The sequence below is a fragment of the Chelon labrosus genome (genome assembly GCF_963514085.1).
Source record: "Chelon labrosus genome assembly, chromosome: 6".
Lineage (NCBI taxonomy): Eukaryota > Metazoa > Chordata > Actinopteri > Mugiliformes > Mugilidae > Chelon > Chelon labrosus.
In genome coordinates this window covers 5,413,234-5,428,747 of record NC_140342.1, presented here as the reverse complement: position 1 = coordinate 5,428,747, position 15,514 = coordinate 5,413,234, and the positions used below count along the sequence as shown (strand labels likewise).

The 15,514-nt window shown below is 41.1% G+C and overlaps 2 protein-coding genes across 2 annotated transcripts; both read left to right on the top strand.

The window, feature by feature from the left end:
• Positions 1 to 1,716: 1,716 nt before the first annotated feature.
• On the top strand, positions 1,717 to 4,404 carry selenop2 (selenoprotein P2; the record flags this gene model as incomplete). Its single annotated transcript, XM_084547172.1, has 4 exons — positions 1,717 to 1,946; positions 2,669 to 2,881; positions 3,157 to 3,301; positions 4,174 to 4,404. The coding sequence occupies 4 exons, from the start codon at positions 1,717 to 1,719 to the stop codon at positions 4,402 to 4,404; spliced, it is 819 nt and encodes a 272-aa protein (XP_084403298.1).
• Positions 4,405 to 10,749: 6,345 nt separating this feature from the next.
• On the top strand, positions 10,750 to 15,255 carry elovl8a (ELOVL fatty acid elongase 8a). The gene is made up of 7 exons (XM_084545703.1): positions 10,750 to 10,891; positions 11,023 to 11,210; positions 11,960 to 12,040; positions 12,375 to 12,431; positions 12,609 to 12,723; positions 12,851 to 12,978; positions 14,998 to 15,255. The coding sequence occupies exons 1-7, from the start codon at positions 10,789 to 10,791 to the stop codon at positions 15,166 to 15,168; spliced, it is 843 nt and encodes a 280-aa protein (XP_084401829.1). The 5' UTR covers positions 10,750 to 10,788; the 3' UTR covers positions 15,169 to 15,255.
• The last annotated feature ends 259 nt before the right edge of the window (positions 15,256 to 15,514 follow it).

Here is a 15,514-nt window from a genome sequence, read left to right as displayed (position 1 = left end):
ATGGAATGACAGTTTTGTTTGTCGTGGTGGCATTCACCTCTAGTCCTGGCACACATAGTAAAGTAAATATTGCTCAACAATAATATCACACATAAAGACACTATGCATAGTAAGTTGCTGATGCTCAGCAGGTATAACATTTACAGTCCTGGCTTGCTTGTAATATTGGATCTTGGCGTGCTACATTTGGATGTTATGTTTTGATTTTGAAGATATTTGCTATAAATATTGGGCTCAATAAAATGTGGATCTGATGATGGTTGTAGATGAAAACTCTAACCTCTTAATCCTGAACACAACATCAGTGTCACTACTGAATCTTTCGTTAATCCACTAAAGAGTTGTTAAGAATCTTCAAACCTCACTGTGGGTCCTAGAGGAAAAAGTCAGATACTCATAAAGAAGATGAGGATTCATCCTCTGGGAACCACAAATGTAAGTCCTAAATGCGATCGTAATCCATTGAGTAGTTGGGGGAAACTATTTAAATCCCAAATGGTTCGATTGGGATTTAAATAGTTTCCAAAGCATCAAAGAGAAAATCAGACGGTGGCTACCAAATGACTAGGGGGTCATCCTCAGGGGACCACGAATGCTTGTAAACACCTTTATCCAGTTCCACCAGTAAATGTTGAGATACTTCAGTAAAAAGTTACTGGTAATAAATGATTAAAAAAACACTAAAGAACACAGGACCACCAAAGTTACCAAACAGGACATTTTTCTGAGCCGCATTTGAGCTGGTGATTTGGACACTTTCCTTTGATAACAAGAATCCCTCTCTCTCCAAATCAGTGTCCAAATCACCAGTTCAAATCACTTTCCTTTGACAACAAGAACCCCTCTCTCTCTCCCCCTCTCTCTTTCTCTCTGTTTGATCAGACTGGGGGATGTGCTTCAGTCTCAAAGGCTTTAAAAACAACAGGGGTTTACTGTCTGTTTGTGAGGGTAACAGGACAGAGGGAGGACAAAGGTAAGAGCTTCTTTATGGGATCAAACTTGGTTTCATCTTAATGAGTAGCATTTTGAATGTTGAATACCTTAATTTATTGTATTTATTCAAAAAAATGTATCTGAAAATACTTTTTGCACTTTTAAATCTTTAATATAATTTTGAATGCGGTAGGCAACGGAGGCCTTCTTTCATGTTAGAAAAACTGGAGCCTCAAGGTTGTCCTTCAGACACTGGCATCCTGGTGGAGATTGAATTTGCAAATCTAAAACGAAACATGAAGTCATTTTGAATAGATAACCAATCAACCAAATGTGATCCAGAGGCAGTTAGTACAGAAAGTACACTTCGTGGCTGTAAACGTCTCTGTCCCAGGCTTTCTTTGTCTTTCCGTCTGCCTCCGTGCCTGCCAGCCTGCTTGTCCATTTGCCCCCACATTCTTCTGTCTTTTGGCAGTTTACCCCGCAATAAATTCTTTTTGCAGATTATCTCTGCATGTGATGAGAGAGACAATGAGGGTTTACTCTTGTAATTATTCTGGGATCAGACTGACTGGCTATTTGGTTCAGGGTGGGGGAAAACTGCCGTGCTGCCTGACATTATTGTCCACGGAATTATGTCATTGGGATTGCAAAGACAAAATAATATAGAGATTTTTTATTTATTTTTTTGAATTTCAAAAATGTCTTTGGTCAAAATAACATGCATTATTGCAAATATCTTTCTCATAAGGTAGATTCAGTCCAGGCAGCCAGGGAGGGACAATGCGCTCTCTATCTAAGCTGTGGCTGTTCGGGGCCATGCTGCCATGTCTGCTGTGGGCCTCACATGTCACTCTGCTTGTGGAGGGGGACAACGATTCCTCCAGTATCTGCAAACCTGCCCCCAACTGGACGATAAAGGGGCACGCACCCATGCAGAAGCTGATGGGAAATGTGGTTGTGGTGGCGCTGCTGAAGGCCAGCTGACAGTTCTGCCTCACTCAGGCATCCAAGTAAGAAAATAGTTACACAGTATCATGTTGAAGATTACTATATGTTATTTATGTAGCTGAGCATGACATGGTTGTCAGGTTTCAGGATCAAAACTAAACAAACATAGAGAATGTGACACAATTGCTAATTAGCTATTCATGATTAAAGGTACGAAGCCAAGTCAAATGCTAGCTATAGTCTATGTGCAGAGGTAGAGCTCTTGGCTTAATTAAAAACACAACATGGACATATTCAGTGTTGTATAAAGACACCCACACGTAGCATTAATGCTAACATTTCCTCTCACATACCTCTTAACCGTGTGCCTGTCCATATTCGGTACAGGTTGGACTTGCATAGTGATTTATTGTGCAAGTCATCAGTTTTTGGCACTTATTTTCTGTACACTGCTTTCCTTTAGTGTGTGAAGATTCTCAGTAATCCAGGTCATGGTATATCTAAAACACACAGTACAAAATAAAGAATACTAAAGATCTTTGTGTTGTAAGTGCACTTGTACCCTCTCACCCCACTGCCAGCACACGCCGTAAATAATATACAGACAAATGAATCTTAATATGTCAGCTCACGCAACATGTTTGTGCAAACTGATGAAATGGTAGATGATATTGCTTTGTTGTTTGTGGTTCCTCAATGGGCCTTTTCCAACCGTCTGGATTAACCGTGAGGTTGGATTACTCCCAGCTTTCTCTCTTTCTCCATCTGTCCATGTTCTGTTTAGAATCGGAGGCCTGCGTGACAAGCTGAACCGCAGCAACCTGACAGAGGTGTCTTTCATGATAGTCAACGAGCGTGATGCTCTGTCCAGAGCCATGTACTGGGAGCTGAAGAGAAGAGCGCCCCCAGGAGTTCCTGTGTATCAGCAAGCTCCTTTTCAGAGTGACGTGTGGGAGGCTCTGGACGGTGACAAAGATGACTTTCTGGTCTATGATAGGTAAGGCCTGCCTCAGAATCAGATACAGTTTAGACCACCACAGTCCCAGGGTTTCTGCATAAAAATAAAATACGCAAATATCAGTAGTCTGCTCTGCTGACAGTTTTAGGGCACCGTGTTACATTTTAAAAAAAATTCACTCTACATTAATAACATAGACGTGTTTCCGACTGCCTTTAAACTATGTCGTGCACGCATGTATGACGGAAGTATGCAATAAAACCACAATGATTCCATTTACATTTTGATTCTCTCTCTTCCTCCTTTTCTTCCAGGTGTGGTCTCCTCACCTTTCATATAGTGCTGCCTTACAGTTTCCTACATCACCCCTATGTAGAGGCTGCAATAAGAGCCACTTATGCTAAAAATATCTGCAACTGCACTGTGAGTAATAATCGCACAAACACACACACACACACACACACACACACACACACACACACACACACACACACACACACACACACACACACACACACACGTGGTTGTAAACGGTGCTGTTTCACCAGTGACTTACTGTGTTTACTATGAATTACTCCTTTGATCAAATATAAATTAAATTCACCTTGTAGGTAATACTGCTCATTGTGACAGACCTACAGGGAATCATCACCTGACTTCACCGCAGGAGTATTGCTAAATATATACCTTGAAACCAGAGCTTTTAGCAGCTAGAGGGGCGGATGTTTCCCCCAGGAGATGGAGAAGACCAAAACAAAACTAGAGACTACTGATCAGAAACGCGATTCTTCATTCATGATTATGTCCTTCAAGCCTGGAAGTCAGACCAGCTTTCCTGCCGACAATTCATTTTGAGGCGAAAAGTCGATGTGGAGTTGATCCATTGGGAACTGATTAACAAAGATCTAGGGAGGCCAATCGAACCGTTAGGGCGGGCTTTATGTGGTGAAGGACAGAAGAGTAACGGCAACGTAGTCATACACATCACCTGAGCGCCAGAATGACTCTGATTGGTTGTAGGACAATCCAACTGCATGTAGAGGTGTTTTTTTTTCTCTGCACTGACTGAAACACGCCTTATACTGAGATCAATACAGTGTGTTACTTATGTTTCTATAAATGTTCCTCCATGTTTGCTGAATGTGTAATAGTGATCTAAAATAATAATTGGTTGAAAATGTGTTTTAACCTGATATAATACAATTAATACAGTCAAGAATTTGAAGTATGGATATATTTCTCTTTCCATGCCTAATTCTCTTTCTCAACAATTCAGTCCACCGTCCAGCCAACTATAATACCAGAGGAGGACTTGGACACTGGTGCCACAGACGTCCCGGACGTGGGAACGACTCATCTACACAGCCACCATCATCATCATCATTCGCACCCTCACCTACACCAGCATCAACTACAAACCGTTCACCAGAATCAGTCAGATCATCAGCATAATGCCAGTCAGCATACACCTCATGATCATCATCACCATCATCACCACCACCACCACTAACACCACCACAATTACACACATCCTCTGTAGTGCTTGGTTCGTTAGAATCTGATTGCTTTTGTTTTTGATAAAATGTTTTAAATGCTCCTTTGTTTTGGATTTAGAATATTCGGGCAAACAGCAGCTGACTCCGTTCAAAGCAGTAATCTGAATGTGGTTTCTCTGCGAGCATTTCCACGCCTCACTCTTCTGTGTGGATAAAGTAGCCAGGTCTCCTTTCTCTTTTCTCCCATTAATGAAGTCCGCAGTAAAAAACCTGCCTGCAGGAGGCTGTGGATGGATGTGTGTGGAGGAATGGGACGGAGCGACAGTTACCGTCACCCAGGTACAGACAGGGGACGGTGTGCATTGCTGCTGAGCAAACCCCAGTCAGGTTACTGTTTTAAGTGGAGTACTGCTGGAAAATACCAGTAGTTATGTACATGCAGGGTATTTAGCCGTATAGATTTGTTCAGGGAATCTATTTTAGAATTAGTGCGCTAATCTAGGTTAATTATTAGACACGTGTCACATGAGGAAGCATTCAAAAGGTGTTTTATTGCTACTTTGCGTATGGAAGAATAAAGTTTCAACGGATTTGTTTTGCATCAGTGAAAAAGCTGTACTACAGATATTAACCCATGCAATTACTAAATCTTACATGTTTTCTGTGTTGCGCACGTTTCTTCTCATGTACTCACTGAAATTAGAATAAACCTCTAAATTGTCATTTTGTTTTAAAATTTTGTATGTTAACAGTGGATTTAATGAATGTGTGTAATGTTTGCCAATCTTAGTGACAGACCTACAGGGACTCAGTACACAGGGACACTGTAGTTCTTTAAATTGAGTTGGGAGGTTATCTTTCATGTTGTCCGTGATGCTGCCAACATCCTTTAAACATTTTTTATATTTAATAAATGTTTTACCTCCGCTTTCCTCCTCAAGCTACTATAATCAGACTCTGGGAGTATCATCGTCTGCTTGATGATGTCAGTACATTATCATATTTTATATGGATTTCCTGTACTTACAATTGTTTGTACTCTGTAGAACTTTATTAGATGGGCTTTATCTGGCAAGTAAGTGCTCCCATATGTCAAGCCAAACACACAACACAGACACAGACACACACACACAGGGATAACAGGCCGATTACCTCAGTGCTGCTTAAGACATGGCTGAGATGCAACATGCTCTGACTGAGGAGATAGAAGAAGGGAAACAAAACAACTATCCAGAATCAGAATGATGGTATGGACACACTTGATTGTTAATAATAATGATTATCAATGCAGCTGAAAGATTACAATATGTTACAGCTTGTCAGTTGGGTAGAGAATGGTTTCTTCTTTCAGATGCATTTGGTTGATGGCATTATAGGGACAACTGTTGTATTAATGGACAATTTTATATATTTCTGTCATTATCAACACTGTCCTCTTTCTACTTTTTAAAACATTTTCTTATGAATTTCCGTTTAGTACTATGTTAGTAGGTTATGTGAGTATTGCCGTGTCAGGGATTTTACTCTGTAAATCCTTCAGGTGAAGCTTAACTGCTTAGCACTGTCCACACAGCATGTCAGCTCTACAACACAGTAAATGGTGCTTTCACTAACATTTAGAGGTGAACAGTAGTAAGACACTAGTATTGGTCACTGTTGAAAAAGGGTGTCTGCAAAGTGATAAAGTTGACACAGATCAGGAGAGAAATATTTGTACGCTGCCCTTTAGTAAACAATGTGAGTCTAGAGAAGGGACAAATCGATGGCATGGTAACACTTCATTTGCAGTGCCAGTTATGTTTGTTTTTTTGTAATTACTGAAATACAAAGGCAGTATCCGAAAAACAGGAATAAAAGTAACGTTTGCATGATTTTATTTTCAAGGAGACCTGCACCTGTTTAATGAAATTACTATATTTCTACCCAGCCAGGTAAATGATCAACACCAAATGGAGGAGTTCAAATGCTAACAGAGACAGCCATACACTTGCAAACTCAGCTCTATTGGAAACTAGTGTATAAAGGAAGATGAATGAGAGCGGAAGGTCTGTTGTGTTCATCCTCAGACACTAGATGGCAGCACTGTTTTATTTTATTCCTACTTGGAACTCGTTCACCCTGTCGTCCACATCAGGCAGCCATTCATCAAGAGGATTATTAGTTATTATCCATTAATAAGAGATACGTTTGGATTAGTGAACATAATCCTTGAATTATAATCCAGATCATCTCTGAGTGGCTTAATCAAATTTGCAGCGGGAAGTTCCTTATGTAAGACCTTTGAGGAGAGAACAATTTGTGAACACACAAAATACCTTATGCTGCAAAAAAGGCTGTTATGTTAAATGCACACTATTCTCTGCATATAAACACTACAAACCTATCTGTTAGAGGACTTTTGTTGTTGTTGTTGTTGTTGTTGCGCTTAAATGTTTCAGTGCAGAATAAAACAATACAACATAAAAAAACCAAAGAACTAAACTGCAGTAATGTAGAATAGATAAAATAATAACATTAAAAGCTAGACCAATAAAAAAGAAATCTACTAGTATTACTACTAGTGTGTAGGTTTCACTCCTCCTGCTGAACCACACTGGACTCTGTGGCTCCATTAAAAACTGTGAAGCCTAAAGATAAACCTGAGCCCTGGTTTAATGACAGAACTCAAGCAGATAGACAGGAGTGCCGCAGAGCCGAACGCAGGTGGAAGAAGGATGAGCTGCAGGTTTCTTTCCAGACCCTAAAAGTCTGTTGGCGCTATTACTAGAACACCGTTAAAGAGGCCAAAAGGGAACACTTGGCAAAAGTGTCCATCCGTCACAACCCACGTGTGTTATTTAAAACCATTGACACTGTTCTTAATGCCCCACAGCCTGTTTGCACTGAGACATCCCCTGAAATGCGCAATAGCTTCCTGAACTTTTTTATCGACAAGACTGCTACTGCAAGGGCTCTCATCTCAGCTCCTGCATCTGACCCTTCTGACCCTGTTCCTTGCTCTGCTGTGTTTGATAAGTTTGAGCCGGTGTCTCTGTTGTTTGAAGATGTGGTCGCCCATATTAAGCCATCAGGCTCTCCCTGTGACTCTGCCCCTCCTCACTTTTTTAAAGAGGTCTTTCCAAGTATAGGGCAGTCAGTTCTGACCATTATTAACAGCAGCCTGTCCTCTGGTGTTGTTCCCGTTAGTTTTAAACATGCAGTGGTTTAACCCCTGCTTGGGAAACCTGGCCTCGATTGCAGTGTGCTGGCCAATTTCAGACCCATCTCCAAGCTGCCTTTTATTTAAAAAATCTTGGAGAAAGTTGTTCATGCTCACTTAAAATCTTTTCTTGATGAGCATGATGTCCTGGAGGTCTTTCAGTCTGGTTAGACACTGCATAGCACAGAGTCAGCTTTATCAGGAATTTTTAATGACATCCTCCTGGCAAATGACTCTGGTGAATTTGTTATTCTTAACAGCAGCCTTTGACACAGTGGACCATAACATTTTAGTGGCTCAGTTATGGCACATAGTGGGCATTTGCGGTAGTGCTCTGGATTGGCTCAGGTCTTATCTGGCAGACAGGACTATGTGTGTAACCCTCGGTGGTCCTGAGTCCTGCTCTGCTCCGCTGTCATATGGGGTTCCACAGGGTTCAATTGTAGGACCTCTGCTTTTTTCATTGTATCTACTGCCTCTGGGTTCCATCTTGAGAAAGCATGGTATCCCTTTCCACTGTTATGTTCACGATACTTAGATATATGTGCTGCTGAAGAAGAAGGATGCCTTCTCACTCAAGCCACTCCTGTTGTGTCTTGAAGACATTAAAACCTGGATGGCCTTGAACTTTTTAAATTTTAATGAAAATAACACAGAAGTGATGGTGTTTGGCTTTTGTGAACCCCTCCCTGTTGATTTTGGGCCCCTTGGCATTTTATGTAAAGCCAGCAGTCTCAAATTTGGGTTTTAAGTGATTTTAAACTGGATCGGCAAATTGATGCAGTGGTTAAGTCCAACTTTTTTCACCTTAGGCGGCTGGCAAAGGTTTCTTACACATCAGCACTTTCAGACAGTAATCCATGCCTTGATCACATCCCGGCTGGATTACTGTAACACACTTTATTTTGGGATCAGTCAGTCCACCCTCGCATGTCTCCAGTTGGTTCAGAATGTGGCTGCTCGTCTCTTAACTGGAGCACGTAAGAGGGAGCACATAACTCCGATCCTGGCGTCCCTCCGCTGGCTGCCTGCGCATTTTAGAGTCCATTTTAAGATTATTTTATTTGCCTTTAAATCTTTAAATGGTCTCGCCTTGCCTTACCTCTCTCAGCTTCGTCATCCTTACACTTCTGCTCTGTGTCTCAGGTCAGCTAATCAGCTGCTCCTAGAGGTACCGAGGTATAAGCGGAAGCTCACTGTCCATTTTTAAAACTTGTTTTTTTCCTTTATTCCTTGGCTTTCAACCCAGCATGAGACCCTGCTCTTGTTTAGTGCTTTTAGTGTTTTTTATTGTTTTATTGTTTTTATTGCTTTTATTGTTTTATTGTTTTTAATTGTTTTTCTTATGTCTTATGTTCTTATTTTTACCTTTGTACAGCATTTTGTTTCGACAGTGGTTGTTTTTAAAGTGCTATATAAATAAAGTTGAGCTGAGTTGCCAATGATCAATGAACTGAATAGTACTAAGGCATCATTGACCGTGATGGAACCCCAAGTCAACAATTACATTTCCCCCCATGTTCTTTCAAGACTACAGTACCTCCCGTCTTCATACACACGAAAGAAAGAGTGTTCGACGTGATGATTTTTACAACCAGTGCAGTATTGAGAGCGGACATCTAACCTTTGCACATAGTAGTTTTGAGTCCCGTGTAGCCACTGGAGTGCACAGTGATATTTCTTCAGGACAGGCTTTACCGTCCACTTGATTACAAAACACTTTTTTTCCCACTTTAGAGCACCTCGTTTATGTGGAATGAAGCTTTCAGCAGAGGAAAATTACCAGGCGTATCTTTGCATTCAAGTACTTCAGCAGGAGTGGCCCTACGCTCCCTCCACAGCCATGCAGTGTGAAATCACTGGGTGACGTCAGGACCATATAGAGTCACTTTTGATAGATGGCTTGGAGTTTTTGGAGATCCTGGCATAGCTCTTGATTCACATGATCTTATTTGTTGCTGAAGCTTTTGGTTGGTCAAATGTGGGAACACATTTACTGTACCACTCCAATAATCCCTCAAAAGCATGCATGTTCCTTCGTTGTTGGGGACACCAAATCTGCATGAACTGCTTACACGCTGAGGGTTGACTAGTCCATGTCCAACAACAAATCACAGGGACATCACCTTCCTCCGTGCCAAAATACACTAGTAAGAACTGCTGACGAGGGTAGCTGATTTGATCAAGTTGTCCACGGTACGCCACAGCTCTGTCACCTCCATCAAATTCTGGTCTACGAGTCGCTGGAATGTTTGGTCCTCTGTGCCCTCTGGAGACCGGCCAATTCCAGCAGATTAATTCCAAGAGGTGTTCGGCTGTCAGCTCCTCTGTCCCCGGTGTGGTGATAAACTGGCATCTCCCCACTTGCAGGGTATTGGAACTTGAGATAAATTCATTCATTGGCAATTCAATCCTAGCTCCAAGATCAGCTCTTTCTCTATATTGAGTTGTGACACCAGATGCACATGGAGTCTGTGGAACTTCCTGTGAGCTGGAGTATCGTCTCTCAGGTGCTGTTCCTGTGTTGTGAGATTGGGTTTTTCTTGGAACAATCAATGGATCAAGGATAGAATTTATTTTATTTTATAAGCTGGAGGTTCTGAATTGTTTGACAGGACTGGATGTTACATAGCCTTTATCCTCTACCACAGAAAATGCCTGTAAATCCAGAACAATATGGCCTTAAACATGGGCTGATCCAGTTCAGGCCGCCGTACATTAACAAACATGTTTATTTCAAATACATGTATAGAACATTATTTTGAGTATATTTTAAACATGTGTCTGTGAAGCTGGATTTCGAAGAGATTCACATGTTCAATAGAGGCCTGTAGACCTGTCCAATAGCTTGACAACCAGCACGAGTAGCTGGACTCGATGAAGTCTAAGTGTGTCTTAAACCAAGGTGGCTAAGCATTGAAGAGGTATTGTTGTCGAAGGCCAGCTCTTGAGATCAGACACTTGACCCTTTTCAGATTGAATAGGTCAGAGTGCTCCCACACAGAGGAGCTTTCTTGTTTTGATGGCACCGCCTCCGTTCTCCCTCTCTCTCTCTCTCTCTCTCTCTCTCTCTCTCTCTCTCTCCCCCTGACTCATTCTTTCCCTTACATGGCCTTTCACACAAACCGTTTCCATGATCCAAAAATATTTAATGAATTCACTAAAGATTCAAAAAACCAATACATGTAACTGCAACTATTCATTTAACATTGAGCCATATAAGTTTATCTCAGTTTTGCTCTTACTATCTAATGAAAGCTTCTCCTCCTCATGTGTTTCCATCTCAGGGTTTACAGGCTCTCACAATGTGGCAGAAAGTCCAGTTATTCTACCAAGGGGTTCTGGAAAATGGAGGCGAGTCTTTTATTTTCACCTCATTATTGTAATTATTACGGTATTTCAAATGCAAAATGTTAGATATTCTTGTCAGACATCTGCAATATGTTTGATATAACCTCTGCTTTTCTCACACCTATTCTCTCTAGACAAAAGGACAGACAAATGGCTGCTGGTCTACTCCCCTGTGCCAATTAGCTGCATCTTCCTGAGCTACCTAATCATTATATGGGTGGGGCCAAAGCTGATGGCGAAGAGGCAGCCGGTCAACCTCAAACCTGTCCTGATAGTTTACAACTTTGCCATGGTCTGTCTTTCTGCCTACATGTTCTACGAGGTAACTGCATGACTGAATGACATGAATGTGAAAAGCAAACAGATTCTACTGCGGCTTAAGGAAAAATCAGTAGTATGATATAAGTTAGTTTTAGGCATATGGAATGCAGACGTGCCAAAAACTACAGTTTTTTTGAATGGCCACTTGAGGCTGCCTCCAAAAACAAGTCAGCCCCAGATGCTCAAATTTACTGAAGAAAAAACAACATGTCTACAGCCAGGTACAAAAGCCTCTACAGCTAATTCATGACAACTGTATGAAAATTATCTACACAATAATGTTTTACATAAATAAAGGGTTAAGGTTATTCATTTCATTTAGAGCTCTTTGCCCCTTTTTGGATTCAAAGTTGGTCTCTGCTAAGGTGCCACCACACTGAGCTTCAAAACTGCTCTCAGAAATCCAGTGGGTGACATCAAGGAAGGTTTATACGAAGTACACAGTGACCATGCTTTAAAACCTTCTGCACACTACATACTTCTTGAACATGATGTGGCTTTTAGAAACTAAAGTGGTTGCCAAACAAAGTGAAGTCTGAAGCTGTGCTTTTAGACATGCACATCTATTGGATGTGCTCATATACAACTATTTACTGTGAAGCTTTTTTGTGTTGCCCCACGGTGGCCAAAGAAATCAGTCATTTGCAGAACGAAATATCAGGTGATTTTATAGTTTTATAGGAGGTGATTTGTATGTCTGATCAGTGGAAGAAACCAAAGCAGAGATAAAAGCAGCTCTTGTCTTTCCAGTTCACAGCCTCTTCCTGGTTGGCCAGATACAGCCTGCTGTGCCAGCCAGTTGACTACAGCGACAGCCCACTGGCCATGAGGGTAAATCTTTTTTTCCACTGTATGTTTCCTGATGCAACACTTTCTTAATAAGGCCTCGCTCTGAAATTTCATTTAGTAGTCCATGCACACAGATGTTTGTGAACAAGGCTTTGAGGCCATAATATGCAACCTCCTTCGGAGTATCAGTTCAAATGTTTATGTTTACTAAAATCACAGACATGCCAGATTTGATTTCCTACCTACAACTGTGAAACTAATGTTCCACTGAACTGTGGAGATTGCACTCTGTGAATTTTAATGTGTATGTGTGAAGAACGTCTTTCTGAACCATGGAACAGAGAGACTTATAACATTTTTTTATCATGTTGGACAGATGGCCAGAGTCTGCTGGTGGTTTTACTTCTCCAAAGTTATAGAGCTCAGTGACACCGTGAGTACAAAAGGAGTCAAAAGGAGTGCTCCATTTGTTATGTAAAAGTGGAACAAAGTATACACAGTGCAACAACTCCAAAATAAACTGACATGCGCATACTGTACGTGGCTGTATTTCTATACCTGCAGTGCTTCCTTCATGTAAACACATGGCTGCATGTTTTGTGTGGTTCAGATATTTTTCATCCTGAGGAAGAAGAACAGTCAGCTGACATTCCTCCACGTCTACCATCACGCCACCATGATCTTCAACTGGTGGGCCGGGGTTAAATATGTGGCTGGGGGCCAGTGTGAGTACAAGTCTCACGAAATGTCCTGAAAATAACAAATTCCGCTAATGACGTCTTCCAGAGGAGCACACTTATGGAAAGTTTGAGAAGACAGTATGTGCTACTCATCCTGTGTATCTGCTCCTAGCTTTTCTGATAGGTCTTATCAACTCCCTGGTCCATGTAGTGATGTATTTGTACTACGGCCTGGCAGCTCTGGGACCGAGCGTGACCAAATACCTGTGGTGGAAACGCTACCTCACCTCCCTGCAGCTGGTCAGTATTTACCGCTGTATGTATGTTTTACACAGTGTTATCAACGCCGACAAAACCAGCTCTCCTACATATTTGTGTATATTGCAGTCAAATCATTGTGGTTTGCAAAAAATGTGTGGAAGACGATGGTGAACTTTCAGCTTCAGTTTGAGCATTTTTCCTTTTCTTGTTGTCAAATGGCCGATCTTTTCTGCCTGGTACAAGTCCAAAAATTTGCTGAGTACTCAGCTGTGAGGGGCTTAACATGGAGTCCTTCTGGTTGGGTTGTCATTGTTCTGCCTGCCTGCTGGCATAACTAGATGGATTAACAGCGCTGATGCTCCTCAGCTAACTATTAGGCCATCTGTTTTCAACTTATAGAGTTGACCAAGAGACAATGAACCTGTAGTGTTTTTCTTGTCCAGCATATATAGGTCATTATGGTGCATGACTGCCATTCTGTAGCAATAATTGTACTTGACCTTAGTGTTGACCCCCAAGCCTTCATTAACAGTTGGCTCTGTGGTTTAGTTAACTGAAGCTGACATAGTTCCGTTGATCTGGGAGATTGTGGGGCCATTGTTCCGGGCCCCACAATGTCCTGAGGGTTGAAAACGGTTAAGAGTTGATTTTAGAGTTAAGGTTACAGTTAGGGTAAAGGTTACTTGAGAAGGTTAGGGTTAGGGTAAGGGGGAGTTGGATGCAGTGAAACGGCCAATTAAGTGTAACCAGGGTAACCAGGACACGTTGATGGCGTAGGTACGTTAACGTCAAAAGCATTTATACCTGTGTACTGGTGTATCCGGCGTAGGGTCCGGACCTATGCTTTCAGCATGCCGCTGTACTGGGAATTAAGCTTTAGATGTATGACATTCATGAAGTTCATTCATACTGAAATCCTGCCAGCGTCCTGCTTTGGTACCATTGCGAGTCTGTAAGTAACGGCAAAGTGACAAAATAATGCTGTGCAAAGCTTGCAATGTAAACATAATAATTATTAGAAAGTAATAAAAAGAGATCACAAATGAATAGCATACAGTATGCAATACTACACATCATGCAAGGGATTATGAGAGGAGAGAAATTTTGCACTGGACTTGTCTTAACTGTTTCTAAACGACAACAAAAAAGTCTATAAAAAGTCCCTGATGTCTGTCTGTCTCCTCCACCATGTGCCATTTGAAAGAAGAACAATTCAATATTACTATCATCACAAAACTATTGATATGGGAACATATCGTATTACTTCCTTTTGTGACATGTTATCAATACCCAGTATTTTATTAGGATTTACTTAAGTCATTGCAGTGCCATACAATCAGAAAACATAAGAAAGAAGAAACTCACGAGGGAGAATGAGCGACAGCAGGGGAAAACAAAAGAAGTGAAAGCTACCATAACTGAAAGTCAGTCTTATGTTAAACAGTCAGGCGTGTATTTAATATGTGTTAAGTTAACAAAAATTTTAAATAAAATAATTTAATTTACACAAACTGAAAAGGTCTTAGTGATTAACTTTGATGTTTTAACTCCAGATAGGAGTCCTGTGCCTTTCCACAGTTCAGCTATTTGTCATTTTATGGCTGTTTCATGGACACGGACAAATTGCTATCATTGTTTGGGTGTTAAACAGGCACTAAGATAAGACGGCCTGTTTTGCACATTGTTTTATCTCAGTCGTCAGATTGTGTGAAACTGAAACCACAGTGCGACACTGTGAATGAATATATATTATAGCTGCTTTTTGCTTTTTTTACAGAGATATCAGATGTATCATGTAGTGATGATGGTTTTGCTGTGCGTTGCAGAATAGCTATATTATAATACTATTGTTATCATAGGCAAGGTATCATGATATCAACATATCATCAGATACTTGGTGATTCAAATCCTGGTTCAGGCTTCAGTGTATCAAGTATTGTTTTCCCCCTACGTTTATTATCATTTTTAATGTCCAGGTTGAGGTCTTCCTCACCATTACCCACAATCCGATTTCCCAGATAATCTTCCACTTCCTATTCTCTCTCTTCTTCTCTCCAGCTCCAGTTTTTCATAGTGACCATCCACACCACCTACAACCTGTTTGCCGACTGCAACTTCCCTGACTCCATGAACATGGTTGTGTTGGCCTATTCTGTCAGCCTCATCGCTCTCTTCAGCAACTTCTACTACCGTAGCTACCTCGTTAACAAGAAGGCCAAGGAACCCTAGACAGCCAGAGGAGAGAGAAGCAAAGCAAAAATGATATGAGGGAAAAAAGAGAAGAGGTGAGGAAAACCAGGAAGGTAGAACAAACAAGGGAAGAAGACAGATGACACAGGGGATATTGTTAGTTATGTTAATTACTTTATGTTAATGATCTCCTACTAATTAATGCACTTTTCCTATGTACAAAAACATTACCATATAAATTAAAACCTGTACAATGACATCTGAAAACAGAAAATAAAACAAAACATTTCTGTGTGTATATTTGTGCGTTGGACCCAGATTTATTACACCTACACTGCATTCAATAGCTCCTCGTAGCAAGACCCCAAACACACTCAGTACATAT

What these genes read in the sequence shown, in the direction of transcription:
- elovl8a (XM_084545703.1), top strand. Translation starts at nt 10,789, where the DNA reads ATGAAAGCTTCTCCTCCTCATGTGTTTCCATCTCAGGGTTTACAGGCT. An exon ending in CTGCCTACATGTTCTACGAG is followed by an intron (nt 11,211 to 11,959) that starts GTAACTGCATGA and finishes TTGTCTTTCCAG; the next exon opens with TTCACAGCCTCTTCCTGGTT. An exon ending in TTATAGAGCTCAGTGACACC is followed by an intron (nt 12,432 to 12,608) that starts GTGAGTACAAAA and finishes TGTGTGGTTCAG; the next exon opens with ATATTTTTCATCCTGAGGAA.